Genomic DNA, 24,890 nt, shown 5'->3' with positions numbered 1-24,890 from the left:
GGGAGAGATAAGTAAGTGTGCAGAGCTACTATAGCTGCCTTGCTTCTGTCCTTGGGAACCTCAGGCTATTGCAGTCAAATGCTTCCTTGATATAAAAATTTATTTTGTTACTCCAGAATCTCTGGAATCTTGAGGACCAAAAGATGTGGGGGTGATAGCCACTTTATTAGCATTTTTTCTTGCTTTAATTGTAAGTAGATTAAAACCTTCCTATCAATGTTATTAGACCTACTTTATAATCAGTAACTGACCTCACTGATCATAACCAGGAAGAATTTTGCCATTTATCATGCCCTGTTGAAAAATTCACTGCTGGGGCCCAGCGAATTCTGGGTGATAACAGGAACCACCTAAGGTTAAGCCCCAGTTGGAAACGACATTCACACCCGACACAGCCAGGTCCTATGTGAGAATGTATGTAGGAATAAATGTCTAATGGAGGATTCGAGGCAAGAAGTTACTGTAGAAACAGAAAATGATTCCAATTTCTCTTCAAATCTGCTTCCAGGATTTGCTTTCCTGTGGTTATACCCCACTATCTCATGGGTCCTAGGTTACATACAACTGCTATATGTAAGTCATAGAAACTGCTTCCCCAGCAATTGCCTCGCCTGCTTGCTGGGAGTTATCCTGCCCTGCTGACTTCCGAGAAACCCACTCAGAGGCAGAGCAATGCAATGCAGCCACAGAGCTAGCCAGTGCGAGAGCCAACATGGACACCCTCCCTTCTGCACAGGCTACAAAAAGCAAACACACATTATTAATGAAAGGAGAAAAAGAGCGGCAAAGTAAAGGCATAACTTTTATGATCATTTTTGTGATTTCCATATCAATTTAATCCACCATTTCTCATGATCTCTGCGAGCATTTTCTTTACTGGAGGAATCATATTTCTCTCAAAGTCTTAGGTGAGAAATCTAATTGATCTCATAAATGATTTTCTACTTATGAATCCACAATTGGATTCAATCTCTTTAGTCTCATTATCGCTGGTCACCTTCATTCTGTCCCCTCAAATGTGAGGAGGCACCAGGGTCTTCCAAGCAGATGCCATTTCTTCATACTTTCCTTTTTCAACATCACAGCCGAGGAATTGCACAGAGGCGGTGACTGACGGGTGAAAGGGTAACAGACATTCTGAACTGCAGGCTCAGCTTCTCATTGACTGGGGGCTTGAAGGTAAATTTTTGGATAAGGGAAGTGATAAAAATGAACAGCTCAGACCTGGCCAACTGCTCTCCAAGACAAGCTCGTTTTCCTGCAAGACAAAAACAAAGGATTTTATTCACCTATCACTGTGAAGATCAAATAAAAACAAGGTAGAATAGGACAAAACAAACACGTAAGTACTGTGCATTCACTATAAAATCTGCACAACAGGAAACATATGAACGAGAAAATAGAAGCTATTTATAACTCCACAGTCCAGACAGAACCATGGGCATGATGATATGCATGCCAGTTCTGTCATTGGGATTGTGCTGAACATTGTTATAACCACTATCTTACTCAACTCTTTTTTTTTTTTTTTTTTTTTTTTTTTTTTTTTTTTTTTGATTTTTCGAGACAGGGTTTTCTTACTCAACTCTTTAAGGTGCTTTTGCTACTTTGTTTTACTCGGGAAACTGATATTCCCAAACTGATCACCAGCTCATGCTTATGGTGTGTTCTCTACCTTCCACAGATTCCTGAAGGAACAAATGCAGATACTAAACTAACTGATATTCCAAAACTGATGACTAGTTCATGCTTCTGGTGTGCTCTCTACCTTCCACAGATTGCTGAAGGAACAAATGCAGATACGACAGGCAAAACTTTTCAGTAACTGTGTGTTGCCATAGTGCTGGCGTCATAGTGTGTGTATGTGTGTTCCATCAATGTGTTTAACTCATCGTCTCTGCTCCCTTCATCTTCATTCTGTTAAGCATGACTAGAAATATGACTTGTAACTTAATAAAATGGAACTGAATCAGCTCTGTTGTAAATTCCCAATATTCTTCTAGAATTCTTCTGTCAGGACAAAACTTGATCTGTAAAGTCAGGAACCCATTTTCCTGATTCAGCCTTTGTTCAATCAAGGACCACTGTGTGACTACAACTAACCCACCCATTTTTCACAGAGCTAAATCTTTCTCACTTGACAAACACACAGAGTCTTGTTTCTTTCACAGGTTCCATGGCTGGACAGTCATCAAAATTATCCAGCAGGAACTTACATACTTGAAAAGGATGAAAACAAGGGACACTCAATATGAAAGCTTTGGATTTAATTAAAGAACAAGTCCAAGATCAGGAGTTAGAACAAACCTGTCCTCCTTTGAAGCTTTTTACGTCAGGTGCTGTGTGACAGTGATAGACAGCTGTGACAGTGACAGGCAGCTGTGACAGTGATGGACAGCTGTGGCAGTGACAGACATCTGTGGCAGTGACAGACAGCTGTGACAGTGACAGACAGCTGTGACAGTAACAGACAGCTGAGTGAGAGTGATGGACAGCTGTGACAATGATGGACAGCTGTGACAGTGACAGACAGCTGTGACAGTGACAGGCAGCTGTGACAGTGATGAACAGCTGTGACAATGACGGACAGCTGTGACAGTGACTGACAGCTGAGTGACAGTGATGGACAGCTGTGACAGTGACAGACAGCTGTGAAAATGACAGACAGCTGTGACAGTGATAGACAGCTGTGACAGTGACAGACAGCCATGATAGTGATGGACAGCTGTGACAGTGACAGACAGCTGTGACAGTGATAGACAGCTGTGACAGTAACAGACAGCTGAGTGACAGTGACAGACAGCTGTGACAGTAACAGACAGCTGAGTGACAGTGATGGACAGCTGTGACAATGATGGACAGCTGTGACAGTGATGGAAAGCTGAGAGACAGTGACAGACAGCTGTGACAGTGACAGACAGCCATGATAGTGATAGACAGCTGTGACAGTGACAGACAGCCATGATAGTGATAGACAGCTGTAACAGTGACAGACAGCTGTGACAGTGACAGACAGCTGAGTGACAGTGACGGACAGCTGAGTGACAGTGATGGACAGCTGTGACAGTGATAGACAGTTGACGACCACTTCCTGGTTGAGACTGTGCTTAGATCATCTTCACATGGAAAAACACATGAATTGCCTCGCTACTAAAATAACAGAGATGACCTAGGCTTTTGGCAAAGTTTTCCATGACTAGCTTTTGTAAGCCAGTGATTTGATTTATTAAAAAAACAAAGACCATGCTAGCATGAAACTGCCAGTGCTCTGCTGTATAAACAAGTAGGGCTTGGTTCAAGAATGACTGTGCCATCTGTCTTGCTAATGCACAGGCCATAGCCCTACTTATTTTTGCCAAGAAAAAAGAAGCTGATGTCTGAATTTCCTTCTTCCAGGGAGGCTGCATACAGAAAGAGTAGAGACAGGAGGAAGGAAGTAACTGTGTGGCACAGGTAGCAGTAAAGCAGAAAACACTCACAGCTGTTGACACAATGTTGACCCAATAGGCATTTTAGGTTTCTACATTCTGCTCAATGTAACTGGTCTTCATTATGGCACCACTTGTGTGAGCATCCTCAGGAAAATTGAATTTTATTCTTCTTCATCAGAAAGAACTGATGAAAGCAATACAGATCTCATTGCTCTCATCCATGGGGTCCATATCATGTGTACTAGCACTTCAACGCTATTCCAACCAAAGACTGCAATCGTGTCCCTCCCCTTGAGTTGGGCTTCGTCTTGAGGCTTGACTAGGTCATCAGAATGCAGTGAAGTCATGGTGTGACAATTTCCAGGCTGTGTATTTTTGTAATCCCTCCTGGGATATTATCACTACCTTATAGACAGACAGCTGGCTTGCCCAAGGGAAATAGATAACATAGAAACAACACAACTGAAGAATAGAATTATATGGTGGAGAGAAGGGAAAGGCTAGGGAGGAGCTCTGAACTCTCTCCTGCTCATCACAACTCACCCATTGAAAATGGCAGAAAAGCCTCTCTCTTCTTAAACTCTCCATTCTCCAGAAAGTGCTCTGGGTTGAAGACATCTGGAGTGGCCCACTCTTTGGGGTCCCTGTGCAATGCAGTTAGGTTGGTCAGCACCATGATTCCCTAGAAAAGGCAGTAGAAAGTAAAGACTTAATAAAAACTCCCACATAAACAGGTGATGATGCTCAAACTCCCATACCTGGCCTGGGGCACTTGACATCCTGAACTTTCCTACTCTCTGCAACTGATTTGCTGTCACTTGAAATATTCCAGCCATTTGCAAAGGTAAATGGACCATGCTTTATTAACGAATCTGTCTACTTTACCAAAAGTGGCTAATGTAGGTTTGAGAAGAGGACCTGAGAGCATCCATGGGGAGATGATGAGTAACTGTTCATGTCCCCTTCATCTATTCTTCTCCATTTTTTTCTGTATATTATTAAAGAGACAACAGTCTAACTCACTACAGTCAAAGACGCAGGGATGTATCAGAAAGCATTCCTGTTATGGCAGATACATCACACAATACCCAGAATCATCAGAGTAAGCCTTTCCCTCTCCTTGCTCAATCATCAGCAAAGCTGGTCCACTCTCGAATCCATCACCTCCATTCCGGTTTCCCACTGAAACCTTAGTGCAGGCTCCATATCCTCCTCTTGCAACTACCTAATAGCTATGACTGTGTTCCACAGTTTGAAGGCTGAGTGGGCTCTGCATATGATGTAATTGCATAGTCCACTCACTCACGCAAACTTGGAAAGCAGGTTTCTCATATTCTTATATCAAAGATTCATCCTGTGTACTCTCAGAGTCACTGTTTATTGTTTCCCTCCGACTGGGCTCCAACTAGAGCAGTCTTCCTTTATGATCCATGTTGCAATGCTGATTGCTTTAGATGGAGTATTCCTTTGCATATTGACACATAGCTAATTCTTCACCCTCCTTCAATCCTCAGTTCCAATGCCTCTTTCCCCAGAAACACTCACTGATTCCTGCAGTTGCTACTCCTCTCCCCATCTTGTCAGTATCACAGAGAAATAGAATGGTTTCCTTCCTACAGCCCTTATGGCTTATAACAGGGACTCCCATGACTCAGGTATCCCAATTCCAGACCCAAACCTTGTGGGTATTTAATAAACATTCTCTTGATTAATAAGGAATAATTTCTATTCTGAGTATAAGGTTCCATATATGTAATCTTATTATATTTCCATGGAGTCTATGAATATGGTTGAATGCATTTTTGTAGAAGCTGAAGCTGTGATTGGTTAGGAGATGTGCTTGTCCAGTAGGAGTAAGTGAATTCAGCATTGGAAACAGGTTTATCTGCTGTTAAGGCCATGATTTCCCACATCTGTTGAACACAGCCATTTAGATTTATCAGCACCCAGGGAACTGATGGTATTGTCTGTGGAAAGAGTTGGTATGGCTGTCTGAAAATGAATTAATGGACAGAAAAAATGCAAACAACGTTGGAAAAATTCAGACCTCAACTTCAAGTCATGAACTGTTGTTCATCAATAAGAACAGTAAACACAATGATTGTTCTCTGCCTCTTCAGCAAAGGTCCTCTGCTAGGATTAGACCCGCAATATGCTGCGGAGGCCCATAGGAAACAAGGCCAGGTTTGGCCTAATCACACATGATCAAGGAAGCTTCCCTTCTCAACTCTTCATAATAGATTGGAAAATCCACTAATGCACATAGAGGGTTTTGGCAGAAATATACTTCTTTTCCTATTGAAACCATTTCTCTGGTCAGGACTACATGCCACTTTTTAAATTTAGGCTCCCAAGATGACACCAACGATGGACCAGAGGATCTGAAGTTGAGAGAGTGTTACCTTTGGCAGGTCAAATCCAGCCAACTTGGTGGCAACAGCCCCTTCCCTGGGAACATTAAAGGGAATGATGTTGCCCATCCTCTGCACTTCGTGGATGACAGCATTGGTGTAGGGCATGGAGTCTCGGTCAGCCAGGCTTGGCTGTCTTCCTTGACCAATCACTCTGTCAATCTCAGCCTGCACTTTTTCTGAAAGAAAACAGGAGATTCTATTATCTTTAAAACTTTAGTGCTTTCTTCTAAAGATATAGAAGTTGTCTCCGAGACCTTACCTGCTTTTATTTTACCTTAGCACTCTGGTTATTAAAGAAATAAAAGTTTTCTCAACCTTTCAAATACCTGTTTTAGAAAACTGTCAATTCAACAACTTTCTTTGAGTTTACAACATAATCATAAATTTCCATGTGTTCTGAGCTGAATGTCTCAGATGAACACAGGTAAACTAATAGCAGTATCTAGTCAGGGCTTCTACAAATAGGCACCATGCAGAGTGGGTGACAAACCACACAAATGTATTCCTCATAGTTCGAGAGCCTGGAACTTCTGAGAGCAAGGCATTAGCAGTTTTCTTGCCTGATAGATAATTTTCTGTCTCTTAAGTGCCAAACCTCTACTGAGACTCATGCTGTAAAGAGCAATGAATCTTTTTGGTAGGGACTAGCTCTCTGCACAAGAGCCATTCACCTCCTGCATGAGGTAGAGCTGAACATGAGCGTCACAAATAGGACACAAAGGTACAGAGCATCTGCAATTCCTACTGTCTTAAGTAGCTATAACGGCATGGGCTGTAGACAGCAGTGTGTTGCTGAACAACATTCATGGTGAAGATGCTTACATTCTTTGAGCTTCATTTTACCATGTGATTAGTGAGAATAAGTCTGCCTTATCTTAAGGATGTTTTGAGATTTATATGAACTATTATAATAATAACTGATTGATTCTGCAACCTGTCTGCCAGTATGGTGGTTTCTCTTTTTCAAGAGTAATAGAGGTTGAGTTAATTTTATCTGATTGGTTAGCTACACATTTCATTTAAAATGAATTTGGAACACCAAGCCCCTTACTATTACCCTACATGTAAAAATTTCACATAAAATTTATATAATATAAAATTTATCATTATTTCTATGGTGATTTTTGAGGAAAGATTTGTGTGGCCAGGATTATCTTAAATTTTCAATAAAACTATCTTAAACCTGTCAACGATTGAGATTAATGGTGTGGGCCACCAATCACAGCTCTTTAAATATTTTTGTGTGAATAATTCACTAGCCTTTAGTATGTTCACACTGTTGTACATGTTTATTGCTGGAACTTCGTGGTACAAAAAAGTTGATATCCATGTTACAAAAACTGATTTCCCCTCCCTGCATTCTCCCTTCGGTGTGCACAATCTGACTATTGTTTTAGTTAGACAGTACAGTATTTGCGATTTTGTGATCATCTTCTTTAACTTAGCACAGTGCCTGAACTGGTGCAGCATCATAATTCCTTTTCTGGGGCTGGAGGATGACTCAGTGGTTAAGATACCTCGTAGCTCTTGCAGAGGACCTGAGGTTGGTTCCTAGCACACACATGGTGGCTCATCACCATCTATAATCCCAGATCAGGGGATCTGATGCTTTCCTCTGACCTATGCAGGTATGAAACAAGCATACAGTAATACACTTACAGGTAAAGCCACACATATAGACAAAGCACTCATACACGTAAAATTAATCTTTAAAAAATTAAAACCAATGTCTTACTTCTGATTAAATTTCCATTAGATCTCAGATATATTCTGTACTTTATTTATTCAAGACTTATAGATACTCTGGTTTTTACCATTATTTGACTATTATGCATATTGTGAAATGAATAGAGTTGTAATTATATTATTTAAATCTACTGATATTTTGGAGTCTCATTTTTAGGAGTTAAGGCTGTATACTAAGTGAAATGATTTTAATTTAAAAAAAATGTAGTCTTGGGACAGTAATATGCCTGACAGGGTAGAGGTGCCTGCTGAGCTGAGCTAAACCTGCAGGTTCCACATGGTGAGGGAGACAACTGAGTCCTGCAAGTTGTTCTATGACCTCCACACTTGTGCCATGGCACTCCACCACACCCCCTAAAACACAACAAAAACTTTAAATGTAATCTTCAGGAAGAAATGCATTTTAAATGGTGACTCAATAAGTGTATAGGTAAAGATAGATACATATTAAATATCCATTTCACATTAGTAAAGAAAGTTTACTCGGGAGATAGCTCAATTGAGAAAAATCTTACTTAAACATGTGGACCTAAGTTTGATCCCTAGAGTGCATGTAAAATGTCAGGTGTGATGGCAAACGCTAGTTGTACTGGAGACAGAGAGAAAAGGGGGCCCCTGGAGCTCAGTGGTTACTTGTTGAATTCTAGGCCAATGAGAAAATTTATCTCAAAAGCAAAAAAAAAAAAAAAAAAAAGAAAAAAAAACAGTGAACTGTTCTTGAGGACGGAAGTCTGAAGTTGTTCTGCGGCCTAAGCATGCATGTACACATTTACACATACATACATTCACATAGGGTCACTCACACAAAGGTGAAAATAAGGTAATGGACAAATCTGACTTTACCACATTGGTAGAGCTCTCACTTCCTCTTTTTGGTTTCCATCCTAGGGCAAATAGGTACTAAATTGACTTTAAGACCCATGAATAAATTGTTAGTCATACTTTGAAAAAATGTTGCAGTATATGAAAAATGTTCCCAACCACTACCTGCTAAACTCTTCTAGACTGTGGAGGAAGAGAAATTATGAGACAGACAATTCTTTGGTATAGACAACGAGCAGTGGAGAGATATAAAAACAATGTACAAGGTCCAGTCATTGATGGGGGAAAATTGTTCATCTCTAGAGAAAGAAAATGACAGCAATTGCTTAGTCAGTAAATTCCTAGAAAAACCTGAAACACCTTAGAGATGTGGTACCTTAGAATATTCTTCTAGATATGGAGGAAATTGGAACAGTATATTCTTGGTGGAGAGAACACTTGATGCCATGACTTAGAGACAAGAATGCAGACAGTGACCACAGAGGACATGTAACACAGGAAAGCTACCATGCAGGGTAGGAGGAGGTTGAGGATGGGCAGAGAGGTGCACATCACATGACTTCAGAAACCACACTAAGGCATTTGCACAGTATAAAACGATTAATAAAAACCCTGAGACATAAATTGTGGTTCAACCTAAAGTTCAGAAAAGTGAAACATCCAGCCACTGGCTCTTACCTCTACTTCTTTCTGAAATGGTGATCCTGTCTCCAGGCAACTCAAAATGAGACTGAATTTCTAGGGCTGGGACTACTGCCCGGTTTCTATGGCAAACTAGTATGGCTACTGGGATTAAAGGTGTGTGTCACCACTGCCTGATCTATAAGGCTGATCAGGGCAGCTGTTTTACTCTCTGACCTCTGGCAAGCTTTATTTATTAACAAACGAAATACCACTACAGCACAGTATCCAAGGCAAATAGGAATGCATTGCTAAATAGAAAGGAGAACATGTGTAGATGCTCCTAAGGTAATACCATCCTTTGCTGGAAGTGATCACAATGTTCCTTGATTTCTCTGTTTTGTTTTAAACTTTCTGCTTCTTGAGCACACAAATGCTATAATATTGGCCCTGCTGTGCCCATCCTAATCTGACAGAACATGTGGAGGATGTATTCCATCCCAAGTGCACTTCACCTCACAGCCATTCTGTCTTTTCCCATCTCACCATGCCTTCTGGTCCCACCTGAGCCACAGATTCGAGATGTCCCACTCCACCTTTTCCTGGTGCATTCACCCATGCTCACCTTGGACTTCTGGGTAGAGGGCCATACAGAGCAGAGCCCAGCGCAGGGTCGTGGATGTTGTCTCTGTTCCAGCAAAGAAGAGGTCCAGAGTGGTGGTGATGAGGTTTTCTTCATTGAAACTTGTAGTATTGTCTGGATACTGGAAAAGACAGTGTGTACTTATGTATTCCAAGGGTCTCAGTCAAGACCTTAGGGTATGAATTTGGAATGATTCATATAAAGTAAGAATCCCTTTGACCACATCAGGAAGCATTTCTGCCCTAATTGCTACAAGGTGACAACCAAAACCTTATGGCACTTTGGTGGATGAAAATCTTAACTATTGTCTTCTGATTATATTTTTCGAAACTTTTTGTCCAATGATCCGAAAAAGAGATAAAAATCATCTTTTGTTTCTAGTATCAGCCACATCTCTAAGTCACGACTTGGCCTAGGACACGCACCTAACATTTCTTTTCTTCCGTTTGATAAAATGAGAATAAGGAACACACCTTAACATGCCATTATCAATCATTTGAGAAACCACAGGCACACAGCCAACACTTGACAGATGCTTCTGCTTATACCAGAAAGAATCAAGTAACTCTTGGTGATTTCTGATTCTCTGATCTCACCACCCATCTTTCTTAGTCAAGACTTTATGATCCCATAATTTTTTTTATGGCATGGCATCATTTTTTACCAGCTTTCTCTGGAAGAATAAATCTGTTAAGATTGATTATAATATTGATGCCCTAACACCTGAATATGACAAGGAAATATTCACCTCTTTCTCTGAAGAGAGAAAAAAAAATGGCTTTTATCAATATTATTTAAGGACAATGAAATCAGAGAGAGGATAAAAAAAATTACTATTCTGCCCTTGTTCAGAGGAGGAGCACTGATCCAGTGATGTGTACCAGTAAGAGTCCTAGTGAGATCCAGGCTGTATATTTTGTAATATGGTGTGAATCTGAAATGAAAATTCGGAATTACTACAAGCTCACTTTTTGGATGCTTGGCTCCTAATTGTCTGAAGTATTTTTGAAGGTTCTATACTATTAGAAAAGGGGGAAGGACCTAACTGGAGGAAGTGACTGCTAGGAGCAGCATTTTTGCGGTTATATTTGGACGCTGGATCTTGCCTTGGACTCTGATCCTAAAGCAGCATTATGTGAACAGACTTCACCATAAGCTTTTGTCACCATTCCTTCGCCATGGTGATGGACCCAACTCTAAAATGGTGAGCAGAACCAATTTCTCCTGTGTTGATTTGGTCAGGGACTATCACAATGATACACAAGTAACACACACACACACAGCTGGTTGCTGCCTGGCCTCTTGTGTATTATTGGACGGGGCTTTTATGTGGATTCAGGAGGCCTCATCTATATGTTAAAGCCAGGTTCTTGCATTCAGCTGTGCATTGCTTATATCTTGCATTGGTGAATGAGATACAATCAATTACTGGCCCTAAACCAACTTGTAACAAAATTCGACTCTGAAGTTTAATTGCAATTTTCATTTATGATACAGCTCATTCACATGTGGCTAAAAGCCAAGAGAGAAACACGGAAAGATAATATCTGGCATTATCATGGCTTCCTGCAATGACTATGAACTCTATTTCTAATGACTCTAACAATCCTGAATTAATGCTATACTATTCCTGATAAGTATTATATTCTTTTCATCTAATTTTCCTGTAGGGTATCAAACAAATGATCTAGGGAGATGTCCATCTGTTCAGCTCTACATTGTGCTTAATACCCCATAATCAACCTTGTCTATGTGATTAATTTTCAAAAGGAAGGTTGCACAGAGTTGTTATTATAAGATGGAGATCAAGGTTCAGAAGCAAAGAGATGAGATATAAAGATTGAAGCAGTGATCAGGGAGAAATAGACATTACAGTCTTGGCATTGAAGATGAAGGAAGGAGACAAGGCAAAAGGTATCTGTACCCAGTAGAATTTGGAAGAGGCAAAGTAATGAGTTCTCACTATTTCCATGTGAAGCTTGCCTGGCCAACAGGCATACAGAACACACACACAGGACTATGAGGGAACACATTTGTGTTATGTCAAACCAATAAGATCAAGAACACAGACTTCAGAACCAACTGGAAACTACTAAATTGCTGCTTCCTCTGCAAGAAGAAGACAACACAGCCAGCATCTTCCCCACCTTTGTCATTTCCGTGAGGAAAGCATCAATGAAGTCTCTCGGCTCGTCAGGGTTCCAGTCTCTCCGGTGATTGTTAACTATATCAGAAACAAACAATTTCAGCTTTCTCCAGTTTCTGAAAAGTGTTCGGTGTGATCCAGGAAGATAATGAATTATCCTTGGAAAGATATTGTAGAGCTGATTGGGAAAAATAAGACAGTCATGGTGCCACATGTCAAACACTCTTGTCCTTCCCTTTATTTCTTACAGTGGCTAGTGAGGCCACCTTGACTCCTGCTTCACTCCTTACTCCATACCTGCGCCCTCCACAGGCATTTCACAGTAGAATATAATTATATGTTTTTTTAACCATTACATAATCTTTCAGTTTGCAAAATTAAAGTGCCCTTTACTTAACTGAAACAATTTAACATTTTAACAATGACGTGTAACTGATGCAAGGACAAATGAATGCATCAAGAACACCTAAATAAGTACAAATGTGTATACTACCTCACATAGTTTTATACCAAGGCAACAGCATGACTTCCGGGAAGCATAGGAGACCTTAGGAATTAACTTTCCTTTAAAGCTGTCTTTCCTATTTAGGAATAAGCCTGAGAGACCAGTAAGGTGTGGAAAATATTTAGAAGACCCTAAGGATTGAAGGGACAAAAATTTGAACATAGATTTCCTAAGCCGGGGGTAAAGTTTGAACACCAAGTGTTTACTGCAATGTAAAAACAGGCATCTATTTGAACTTGTAGTTATTTTTTATGTGCAGATGCAAAGTCTACACAAATGCGTGAATGGGTTCACATGAACACTTGTTCCAGAACATATTCTGCAACGTTACTAACATCACAAGTCGGGGAACAACTCAAAATTCCAAAACATGGGAAAATAATCATTAACAGTCACACATTTTGCCCACCCTATTCCCAGTGAACAAAGCACAGCACACGAAGCAACATATTAAGTAAGTAAGCTGAGCTGGTAAGTAACCAGCACCAGCATTCACAGATACATGGGCATCCTGCAAATGTTGGTACTTCGTTGAAGTATTAGAAATGTGGCTATTCTCATGCAAGAGTTTTGTATATTATCAACAACTCTGAAACCAACAGATAGATTTGAATATAATTGTGCTAAACTCAACTTTAAGATACTATGTTTTTACTTCAAAAGCCCTAAAATACAAAAAAGAGGAATCTGTATGAATTAGTCCCTCGTTAATACTCTTCTCAAGACATGAGAGGATGGCATGCTTACGTGGCACATCAGTGATGACTCCAAACACATGACCTCATCCAGCAGCCTCAGCATCTCCTGAAACCGACTATCCTGGTACTCAAAGCGCTCTCCGAAGGTGATAGAGCAAATTATATTGGAAACTGCATTATTGATATTGAAGTGAGGGTCAAATGGCTGTCCTGGAGTAGAAAGGGAGCCGGGTTGTTTAAAGATATTTATATTTATATTGTCTATAAGCAATTAACTCCAAATAATAAAACAATCCTTGTGCTTCCCCTCCCCCTACACAAATATTGGAGAATGCAGAGAATAAAATAATGGGCTCTGGCCACAGCATACATATGGGGCTTACATGATCCATGGTTTCTGTCAATGGATGTAAATCAGATAGACTACCAGGATTAAATTCAACGAAGTGTTTAATAACACATTTTTGTTTGCTATGTTATAGCGCTCTAGGATAGGCTCATAGTTCAGTCTTCAGTACCCAGTCCAGAGCAGGCCTAGACAAACAGATGCTTAGTAAGAATCTGTTCACCATTATTCTCAGCCCCTGCCCTCTGAGATGCCCACCTCCCTCCTCTTTTATGGCCTCCACAAGATAGCTGGCCTCCTCCTGTATGCGCTGCTCTAAGCTCTTCTTTCCCAACCCAAAGTTTCTCAGAGTCATCAGGGCAAACCTTCTTTGCTCCTTCCATGTCTGGCCACTGGAGAAGATCAGTCCTGGAAAGGAGAGATTCAGCGTTATGGCACTGAGATTCTGATCTAAAATTACCCAACAAGTGGCACGGGCACCTGTGCTATAGAAAGGAGAGGGCCCATAAGGCTCTTGGCAGCTATCTGAAGACACAATCCCAAAGCAAGGGAAGTAAGATTTACTGACTACTTACAACATCAAATACTTTGGTGTTTCTTGTGTTTATGTGATTTAACACTTTCAGAAATTTCATACGCTTATTGTCAATTAATTCCAGACCCATTGCACCTGATACAAAAGCCTAGACATTGGGATAAAGCTTCCTTTATAAAGAAATCTAGTTAGTAGATTGCAGCTGCTATATTCAAGTTTCAGTCTCTCTAGTTCCATGGCCCTTTGGTCACACAAATCACACAACTCATGCTAAGCTGAATAACAGGGATGCACTCATGAATAAGATGACATGTACTTTTAGCGAGGTAAGGAAATTTTATAGAAGAGGTTCCAGCTGAGACACACAGTAAAAAATGAATGAATGACTCAAGACACAGAGACCCTGGAGCCAAGGAGAAGGGACATGCTGGTGTACACAGCTTCCATCTACTATCGTGGCATATACAATGAATGCTTCTGTCAATTTGGTAACTTTAAGAGGTATCCTTAGATCCTTTACATACACGTCTTAGCCTCCTGATTGCTACTTTTTAAATGATAGTAATAAATATTCAAACCTCCCAGTTATATTACTGGCCAGAAGGCTAAAGACCACTGGAGGATACAGAGTCATAATCAAGAGCAGCAGCAAGAAGAGGCTGGCTGACTCCCATCTATTTTCCTGCGGCAGAGGGTTGGGATGGGAAAATGAAAGTGAGGGCACAGTATGCATGGCTGGACATTCCATCAGAGCATCAAGAGTTAATGTACAGGACATGTGGCTTTTATTAAATCTAGAAGAGAGACATGGTAAGTCCTCTGAGAGGCACTTCTATTCAGAGAATACGGCACCCTGCTTCCTTGTTAGATGGCAATTTATAATGGGGTTAGCTTAGGCGAGAATTGGCCAGTTATAGACAGGTACCTTTAACATGCCACAGAATTACAATACATACTATATATTGCTCAAGGAACTTACCATTTTTCTTAAAGAGATGTTTTCGGAGAAGAGTGACAGGACGATTCAGAAAAGTTGGCTCCAATTGAGTAAAGACTTCTTTGATTAAGGGCATGCCAGTTATAACCACTGAGGGTATATTAGCAAAATCGAAGCTTAAAACGTTCCCGTATTTCTTCACAAACTGAAAAATATTTCAGTAATTACAGCTCAGTGAGTCCATGTCTGTCGGTACAGAGATGAAAGGCACGCATGTAGCCAATGGGACTCATGTTGAGATGTCTGCAAAGGCAAGCATCTTCCTCTATGTAAATGTTTTGAAATTTTTCTCTTATAAATTGGGTTCAATTACAATATACACTAAGAATAGAAATTTCTCTTTATAAAATTCCTAAAGCATTCAGCAAATATGAATGAGGTATGCAGCTACTCTACTTCCCTAGAGGAAGACATGAGGGTATGTGTAGCAACCAATAAGCAAAGTCTCTAACCTGAAGCCTCCTGAATTTAATGAAGGCAGAGAACAGAAGAAAAAGACCAAGGAAGGTCTGTACATGTTTGGTGAAGCTTTAAAAACACGCTTGTTTAAAGAGAGAATAATTCCTTCAACATCTACTATATACAGAAGATTCCTGTGTAAGCAATGCACTACCACTGAATGTAGTCTGTGTATTTGTGTGTGGAGGAGGTATTTGGTCTGATGAGAATGTTTCTGGGTTTTCTTTTTTCTCCTATTTACTTTAAGAATTTCCTCAAAAAGATTTTCATTCATGTGTTTGTCAATATGAATTGAATGAACATCAATGTGTCCCTAGACTAGGTTATGAGGCCAACAAAGTTTTAAAGAAATCAATGTTTCTAAACTGAAGCATCTGGAGACCACTGGAGGCAGAGTCCTATTTTTCTAACTTGTCAAAGGCTGAAATTGTGCCTTTAAATTCTACTGTAGTAAGCATGGAATTATTAATAAACTAAAATATCTGTAGATATCTGTAGCCAGAGTAGAGTATGCCCTTCCCACATCTTCTTAGATATGGAGAGTGTAATGAAGGGTGGAGGCTGGCAGTGGAGACTTCCCTGTCATTCTGCAGTGATGTAAACCTGTAGCTTCTATGCTTAACTGTCTGTGTACTCTTAAGGAAGCAGTTCTATTTTTTGAAACTTAGTATGAACATTAAAAAGTTATCCCTTCCACACTGGGTTCTTTAAGGAAGAATAAAAGTAGAAACATGAAAGCCACTTTGTTTTCACGTTCTAGGCACTCAGCATCTCTGCGAAATTAGTCGGCTGTTTATATGCAAAGCATGTGAGGTACAAAATCACGACGATGAGGATGAAGGAGCAGGTTGCGTCTCTGGTCGTAGATAGTACTCACGGAGTAAAGGAATAGCATTTCTCGTGCTTTATTTCATCCACTTTAAAACTCCTCACCACAGTGAGCATTTCCTATCTTCCCCAAAAGACAAACAAGTTGTATGTGAAGTAGGGTAGACAAGAAGACAAAGCTGTTGCTTGTGCTGAGGAAATCACTAGACGTTATGTAATATTTGAGGAAAACAAGATGACTTTGAGATATCCAAATGAACTTGAAGTTTAGTGAGAGCTACAGAGTGGGAGGCAGGCCTGAGTGGGAGGGGTGGGGAGTTTGGGTGAAGAAGAGAGAAATGGAGAGAAGGGAAGAGAAGGTCCATGAAGATGTGGAATGTGAAAGCTTGTGCAAATAGAGTTGAATACGATGCATGAGGAATATCAAACTTTCTTTCCCTGTATGATCAAGAGTTAACTTTTGGAAGGCTCCATTTCTGCATTTTTGTCCTCCTGAGTCACATCTAGCGTCAACAGAGGTATGAAACAGAGATCTCAGCTCCTCCTTTATCACATTTGTGCAGCCTCTCCTGAAGGATGGAGAAAGAAAGTGCTTCAGATCAGAATGGAAAGGACAAACTTGAAAGGTCAGAAAAAAAGACAGCTATGGGAGGATGAGTAAGGGGCAAAGACAACAGACTCCTGTGCCTTTGAGTCCCAGCTGCACTGACACTGCAGAGCAGGTCAGTGTGGGATGTGGGTCTCAGTGAGTGAGGACAGCACCTGGGGCAGTGCATCATACAGGGGAGAGGGCTCCCCCATGTTTGTAGTTGCTGCACTTCACATGGAAAATGGTGGTAGCAAGCTCTCAGGATTCTCATTTGCATGCTGAATAATGCAGAGCTGATGCTGGCAGGACGATAAAAGAGATGGAAAAAGAGAAAAGACGAATAAAAAGGCATCTACTTGGGGAGTGTCCAAGAAACACACAGGGAAGGGATAATGGAAGAAAAGAGGTGGGAAACAAAAGAAAACTTATTAGCTTAAACTGTTAAATAGAAATAAATAAAAAGATACACTCAGTCTTCACATGTAATGGGAAGTGACAGGGATAATTAAACATGGCTGGAGGATTCCCTATCTAAGCAAGGAAAATTGCTATGGATAAAGAGGAATATTACATGGAAGATGGTCATTCACCAGAAAGACCCGCCAGTCGTATATGTGTTCATAGTGCGCATGACAGTCTTTCCAATAGAAGGGGGAGAGCTTCCAGAACTGAATGAAAAGACGGAGACTCTCAGAAGAGCTGGAGATTCCAGTGCATCTTTCTCTGGAGTTGATAAAACCAGTAAGGAGTGAAGGACCAAGTTAAAATCAATAAGAAAAACAAGAAAACCGATATTTATACAGGTCAAGAGGAGACCATATATTTTTTTTTATCTGGACCAGGGCTCTAATCGACATCTGTGGAACCCCATTCATTTCTTAAACCAGCGTGGTGTATTTATGAAGATAAATTTTATGTCATCCAATTCACATTGAACTACTTTTAAAAATTAAAATAATACCCAGTATGTTCTCTGGCCATCAAATCACAATAGAAATCTTACATCGACAGACAGACAACTCTTTGGCAACTAACTTATCTCTGGGTTAGCAGGCTGCCAGCATCAGTTTACAATCAGGTCTTCGGGTTCCAGGTGCCAGAATCCCTTCCCAGGTCACAGCCAGAGACACCCTGGCCTCTACTTACCTTCTGGAGGGCTAGGTGGGGTTGCTTTGGGTCCAAATAAAACAAGCAGCCCACAAAGGGCAGGGGCCTGGGCCCTGGCGGGTAGTTCTTGGGGCGCCGCTTTTTGAGGTAGTCAGCCAGGAAGAGGAAGGCAACAGCAGCCAGCAGCAGAGTCTTCAGATGGAGCTCTGCCCAGATGGCGGCCACCAGGGAGCCTGTTGCAGAGAGCATGGCTGGTACTCAGGCAGGATCTCTGGGAGAATGAGGATCCGAGCTAAGAAGTCTTCAGGGTCACAGCCTCTGGTTCCCAGAATAGGCCAGCCTCTAGGCTAGTCCCGCCCCCTCCCACAGGACCCCACCCTCTCTCCCTCTGCGGACTCCTCCGCCCAGCCCAGCTGTGCTTGCTGCCAGCCCTTAGGCCTGGCGGCAAGCTCTTCTAAAGCTTGTTTCTTCTCAACTCTATAAGCCAGAGCAGAGCTTTGTGCCTTTTGCCCCTTAGCATTTCCCACTTTTCTCAAGGACCCAATCTCCCCGCCCCCCTGCACCCACCTCGACGCTCTTGGTCACGCGCTTTCCCCAAATTCCTGTTCAGGTGTTTAGACTTTCCAGCCTGTTCCTCTGGAGAAACTAGGGTGAATTCCAGGAAGGAGGCACTTGGTAATGTCTGGCCTGGCAAAGAGCCTAGCTCATTCAGAAAGCCCCTCCACCTGGTTCTCGGTTTATGATTTGCATGAATTTTAGAGGTTATCATGGGCATCTTAACTGTTTTATAAACAAACTTTGACCAGGGATTGCAACCTCCCTGGGAAGTGAGAGAAAGTAGCGCTGGCCTCACTTTGACAGTGCTATGCACAGAGAATAAAAGAATCCACAGATTCTTAGTGAACATTGAAGGAGCACCCTGGTCTCGATTCTATTTTGTTTGCTTGTTTTGTTTCCATGTAGTATTAGGGATTGAAGTCAGCCCTTGAGCATGTTAGACAACCTTTCCATTGCTTCATCAGTTTGTTTACTTTCTTCCTCCCTGTTTGCAGTCATTCAGAGCAGGTTGTAGTCAGCAACTGATGCTCTGCCAGCCAAGTGGAACCCTACTGAGATAAGTTTAAACTAGGAACAGAAATTAAAATGTATGTTCTTAAAAATAATATATTTGAAACTTTCAGGCTGATAGTGAAATCCATATCATAGATAAAAGCAGATAACGGGTATCTGTAATGGCAGGCATAGACTCATACCTTTGAGTCCTTGCAAAAACTACAAATTTTGGTTAGAAGCATGAATATTTTTCTGCTCTCCAGAGAGCCAGCTATGAATTGGACAGAGATGTCTTTGACCTGTTGAGAAATACATTCAAGTTCATATTTAAAGGGAAACCAGAATAAATCTAAAATCTTGAGCTTGTGACTGATGCAGTAAGCAGTCATTGCTCTATCAGCTCATCAGAATTATACCATAGAAGGGGAAAGAAATCAGAAACATTTTCCATATCTTAACCTGTATTTACTTTTAACATCGCTTTTTAGGCCCTCAAAAATTATGAGCTTTAATATACTCAGACTTTTATATATTTTAAAATTTTTTTAGCTATAAAATGAGCTAACAAGTTGGCTATAGCTTTGTGGAAGGGTCTGGATACCTGTTGCTGTTAAACTAACAACATTATTGCTGGCCTAGCCATCAATGCTATCAGAGATACCAGGAGGATAAATAAATTATACCAGAATACAGACAAAGCAGCTTCCAAATCTATTAAAAATGACAGGGACCAGAGTCCATACACAGTTAGCCATACCCAGGTCTCCATAGCATTAAACACAGAAGGATCCAGAACAGCAACCTTACAATATTAGCCAGGATCATAAGGTGATTTTTTTTCTGTGGAAGAGAGACATGGAAATGACTGACCTTATTTTGTCTAGGTAAAGTGACACAATCAATTATCCAAGGTCCTGCTGTTTATCTACAGTCTGGACCGGGTCCTGGCAGAAAGTGTTGCACTGGGGCATCTTGCCCAGTGATAAGCATCATCGTAATCCAGATGGAGACATCATAGTATTCCACAATCTTCTTTGGAGACTGTAGGTCACTGCTAGGATCTCGGAGTCTCTGTCGAATATAATAAGCTTTTTAATAATTATTTTAAATGCCATATTCTGCAGATCTCTGAAGTATTAGGGCTGCCTAGGCATATCTGATTGAACACACTTTGTTTCTAGTTACTTGTTTTAAGTCTGACTTTGAAAACATATACAGGGACTTAAATAAGGCTTATCCCAGGCATTAATTATATCAGTATTTTAAGGATGACTAACTAACTTGTATTCCCTAACAGTCTATAATAAGTTAGCAGCTCTCCTGAGACTAAAATCTTTACATTCTGTCAGCAGAACTTTGGACTTTCCTGTTATGACTAAGTTGCATTCAGTCAGAGGAAGACATCTTTGGTCCTTAGTTATCAGGCTAGATCTTGTCTTGGGTCTGTCATATCCTGGAGTTGCCCACAGTCATGGATTTCAATTATATCAAGGTGGACATACTTTGTAAATACCATAGGCATTCTTTTTCTTCTCTTCCCTAAGCTTCTTTTTCTCTTTTCAAGCTTCTTCCTAATTTTTAATTTTGACTGCAGTATGCCATCTTATATGTTTATAAGACAATAACAGAGAGATGAGTAACACCCTGCTTTTGGTAAAATATTCTCATTTTCTGTCCAATGGCTTAAACACCGAGTATCAAGCAGAAATTCAGAGAGAAGGGTTGCTGTTCCTTACAAGTGACTGGTGTGGAAGAAGTGAAGTAGAATTCGATGTTCAGCAAACCAGGTAACTTCAGACAATTACTGCTTTTGAATCTTTTACTGGGTTGCTCTGAAACTTTTATTCCAAGATAGTCAGGGCTCAAGAAAGGGACATAGAAGCAATGATAAACCCTCAGAGGAGATCTCATCACTGGGGGTAGAAAAGGGATACTAGAGCATGCAAAATCAGGGAGGAATGGTGGTGGGAAATAGCACTCACAAGATTGATGGAGGAAGGTCATTGGCTAATAAAGGCACTGCCCTGGCCCATTTTATTGGTTAGAGGATAGGTGGGAGGAGAAAACAGGACAGAACACTGGGAGGAAGAGGAAGTGAGGTCAGAGACTCGACCGCTTTCCTCGCGGGAGCAGACGCCTGAGAGAGACGCCATGCCCTGCTCCCGGGATGAAGCTCGGACCCAGGATGGACTAGGCTAGAATCTCCCCGGTAAGCGCACCTTGGGGTGCTACACACAGATGATTAGGAATGGGCTAAATTAATATGTGAGAATTAGCCTAGAAGAGAATGGGCCAAGCAGTGATTAAAAGAATACAGTTTGTGTGTTGTTATTTCGGAGCATAAGCTAGCCATGTGGGCGGCCGGGTGTGGGGGACGCAGCCCTGCCGCCCCATACTACTACAGGTTGGCGCCCAGACGTGTGGACAACTAAACCCACTTAAAAAACCTGAGAAGGCTTAAAAATAAGGGAAAGAGAGTTTAACACAGATTTTTGCTGTTTGTTGGTGGCGTGCTGTAGAGAGATTTCCTGATTCGGCAACAGTAGCAGAAAAACCACTGTGTCATTTTAAAGTGCAACTTCCTGGGGCTGTGCCGCCATTGCGATCTCTGTCTGGCTCCTGCGGGAGACAGAGCTTTTGAATAGAGCATTTGGAGTAAAGTGCTACGATTTGTTTGATGGCAACTAGACTCGCTGTGTTCTCGGGTCTGCTCTGCTTGCTAGAGGCAAGCAGGCGCCTCATCTAAGAGAGGCTTCCTGACTCAGCTTTAGCTGCAAAAGCCTACAGCTCATTAAGAGGTCCTGCCAAGAAACACTTAAACGGTTAAAGCTGAAAGCATGCTTTTCGGTTTTCAGCCATAGCAGGAAAAAAGCTGCGCCGTTTAAAAATGCCGGCTTTCTGGGCTGTCCTGCCAGGACAAACTCTGACTCTTTTACGCAGGCGTTTTTCAAGCACAGGCTGTTGAAGCTCGCTTGCTGGCTACAGCCAGTACCTCCGCCATGAGGCTGGAAAGCTAAGGAATGGACTGGATCTAGCTGGCAAAGCCACGCCTTTAGTCCTACTGATATTGCTTGGTAAATTAAAGACTCATGTGGTCAGAAAAACAGAGAGAGATACAGTAAAGAGAGATTCAAAGACAAAGAAAATTTTTAAATGGTTTACAGTGTGTTAAAAATATACGCAGACTAAAAGTTGAAGTTCTTAAAGTAAAAAACAAAAAAAGGAAGAGAGTTGTTGTGTGTGGTAGCACACGCCTTTAATCCCAGTGCCTAGAAGGCAGAGACAAACAGATCTCTGTGAGTTCAAGGTGTAGTAGTGTACACCTTTAATCCTGAATGCCTGGGAGGCAGAGACGGGCGAATCTCTGAGAGTTCAAAGCCTGGTTTACAGAGTTACTTCAGGTCAAAGATACAGAGAACCTGTCTCAAAAAGCAAAAAGTTAAAAGTAAAAATAAACAAAATAGAGGTTAAAACAAAGCTGCACAAAGATGGAAAATACACAGAGAATTTTGATACTGTATGCTATTATGCTCTCTTTGAATTGTTTAAATGCTGAGGAAGGAGAAACAGATGCTAAAAGATATTTATTTATAAATACTGCTGAACTAATCCAACATAGATATTATGAATTTGGATCTAAGGATATGATACTTTGGAAAGGAGTTTCTTATTTTGTTTTCACAGAGGATGAGACGCTGTTCATTTCTTCTATTCCGATTTGGTATGATGGACCACGTCCTCCTGAATGGTTCCTGTGCACGCCTTCAGAAAATTGCTTCACTCAACTGCCAACTGAGATGAAACTAGCACACAGGTTATACCATGAAAGACCTAATTAATGACGCCCCCATTCAGCAGGAAGCAGTTTGGAGAGAAATAACTGCGCCCATATTCCCAAAAAATGTTTATAAATGTTCTTTTACATTTAAAGGGGGATATGATATAGGTATGAATAATTTGCATTAGTATAGATTTTGCTTTATTAACAGAGATTTAAGGTCAATTTTGTTATATGTATAAGTGTTTCTGATTTTGATTAAGGTATTGTGATTGTGTAGTTCATTTAAATATGTACTGTATAATTAAGAAATATAGGTTGTTAATAGATGATCATCGATAATAGTAAAGCTTGTAGTCATGTTAGTTAGATTTTCTAGATATATAGAGATATATTTTAGATAGACATTCTTCATGTCTTTCAAAGATTACAGAATAGGACATTTAATGTTTTAATAATTGAGGACTTTTCATGACAATGAGACACGTCTGCTCCTGGCAGCACCAATCTACTTCAAGAGGAAGATGGGCATCGAAGAGGCACCTTATGGAGTTTGATAGCCATTTGGGCAAGAAACTGCTCTTGCCTGGACTATTGCATAAACTGGACACAGAGAACCCGCAGAGAGAGGACTACTGAACTTGCCTAAGGTGAGATGATCTTTCGGGGTTCCTGATTCATTTTGAAAGAGTCTGTGAGACATTCTGCAGGACACAACAGATAGTGACTGAACTGACTTTGAATTTTCCTGCTTTATGGAAATGTCTGCTGGATACCATGGGCCTGAAGGCTGAAGATGGATGCCCCAATGGTACAAAAGAACTTTGGGTGACTGTCCAGGCAGCGAGATGTCTTTGTCATTTCTAGAACTAAGTTTCTTAGTTCTTGTTTACTTAGGTAATATATCTTTCTGGAGTCATTGATGGAGTTAAGAATAGTTAGTTATAGTTATAGTTTTCCTTAGTTATGATAAAGATTATTGTAACTTTTACTTGATAACTGTTTTGTTATATGTAATTTTGCTATGTTAAAGCCTTTTTTTTTTTGTTTAAACCGAAAAAGGGGAAATGATGGAGGAAGGTCATTGGCTAATAAAGGCACTGCCCTGGCCCATTTTATTGGTTAGAGGATAGGTGGGAGGAGAAAACAGGACAGAACACTGGGAGGAAGAGGAAGTGAGGTCAGAGACTCGACCGCTTTCCTCGCGGGAGCAGACGCCTGAGAGAGACGCCATGCCCTGCTCCCGGGATGAAGCTCGGACCCAGGATGGACTAGGCTAGAATCTCCCCGGTAAGCGCACCTTGGGGTGCTACACACAGATGATTAGGAATGGGCTAAATTAATATGTGAGAATTAGCCTAGAAGAGAATGGGCCAAGCAGTGATTAAAAGAATACAGTTTGTGTGTTGTTATTTCGGAGCATAAGCTAGCCATGTGGGCGGCCGGGTGTGGGGGACGCAGCCCTGCCGCCCCATACTACTACACAAGATCTTTATGGGAAGGAGACACTTACCACTCTCACCAACTTAAAAAGCCATGGCGATGCAGTTTATAGGTGGAAATGTTTATTAGGACTCATAGTCAAAGACTTCCCTAAGTTTCAGGTTCCTTATGATAACATGGTACTCGGTACTAAGTCTTATTACATCAAGGCCTCATCAATTATGTTTTTACTGTGATAAGTTCAGGATGAGTGAAGCAGATTATTCTGTATTGTGAAAAACAGAGGCTTCTTAGAATGTGCCTTACCCAGAAACACTCCATTTAACAAGCAGATTGTCTCCACTTTGAGAATAAAAGATGACTGAACATCTGGGTGGACATAATAATGGTACCATCTGTCTATCACCACCCACAGCACAGACTGATAAATGCCTTATTCTTAGGCGTAGGAAGCACTCATATAAACTGATCAGCATGACTGAGATTATAAGGGCATACCACAATAACCAGACCTAGAACCAGGAAAGGATATAATTCTCTCATCTGGGTAACAGTAATGTGCAAATAACTTGAACTGTGATTGTGACAGCCCTCAATAACTTATTGTTTTACCACCTGATGTGTGATCAAAGATAGACATCTAGAGATTATCAAGTGGCCTAGATGATTTAGTCCCATCATCAATATAACCTACTTAAAATGACTCATTTAAGTTTGGCTTTTGAAACT

The 24,890-nt window shown here is 40.9% G+C and overlaps 1 protein-coding gene across 2 annotated transcripts; it reads right to left on the bottom strand.

Moving 5' to 3' along the window:
* Nucleotides 1-812: 812 nt before the first annotated feature.
* LOC121448363 (cytochrome P450 2J3) lies at nucleotides 813-19,856 on the bottom strand. 2 transcript variants are annotated; one of them, XM_041652327.1, is made up of 10 exons: nucleotides 19,811-19,856; nucleotides 17,927-18,120; nucleotides 14,887-15,049; nucleotides 13,631-13,780; nucleotides 13,076-13,236; nucleotides 11,825-12,001; nucleotides 9,660-9,798; nucleotides 5,834-6,021; nucleotides 3,975-4,113; nucleotides 813-1,258 (listed from the first exon to the last, which is right to left on the bottom strand). In XM_041652327.1, the coding sequence occupies exons 3-10, from the start codon at nucleotides 14,978-14,980 to the stop codon at nucleotides 1,080-1,082; spliced, it is 1,227 nt and encodes a 408-aa protein (XP_041508261.1). In that variant the 5' UTR covers nucleotides 14,981-15,049; nucleotides 17,927-18,120; nucleotides 19,811-19,856; the 3' UTR covers nucleotides 813-1,079. The 2 variants fall into 2 exon arrangements, with proteins under 2 accessions (XP_041508261.1, XP_041508260.1); XM_041652326.1 differs by lacking the exon at nucleotides 19,811-19,856 and adding an exon at nucleotides 18,455-18,468 and having other exon boundaries at nucleotides 17,927-18,158.
* Between the last annotated feature and the right edge of the window lie 5,034 nt (nucleotides 19,857-24,890).

Source organism: Microtus oregoni, unplaced genomic scaffold (genome assembly GCF_018167655.1).
Source record: "Microtus oregoni isolate MIOR12 unplaced genomic scaffold, Mior012 000005F_ref0000423, whole genome shotgun sequence".
In the NCBI taxonomy this organism is placed as follows: domain Eukaryota; kingdom Metazoa; phylum Chordata; class Mammalia; order Rodentia; family Cricetidae; genus Microtus; species Microtus oregoni.
The sequence above is the reverse complement of the archived record's forward strand: the minus strand, read 5'-3'. Positions and strand labels throughout refer to the sequence as shown.

Bases quoted from the DNA above. Each gene is read 5' to 3' on its own strand.
- LOC121448363 (XM_041652326.1), bottom strand. From the start codon at position 18,136: ATGCTCTCTGCAACAGGCTCCCTGGTGGCCGCCATCTGGGCAGAGCTC. The intron at 13,237-13,630 runs GTGGGCATCTCA...TTTCTACTCCAG, and splicing joins GGCCATAAAAGAGGAGGGAG to GACAGCCATTTGACCCTCAC. The intron at 4,114-5,833 runs GTAACACTCTCT...TGCCTTTTCTAG, and splicing joins CTGGATTTGACCTGCCAAAG to GGAATCATGGTGCTGACCAA.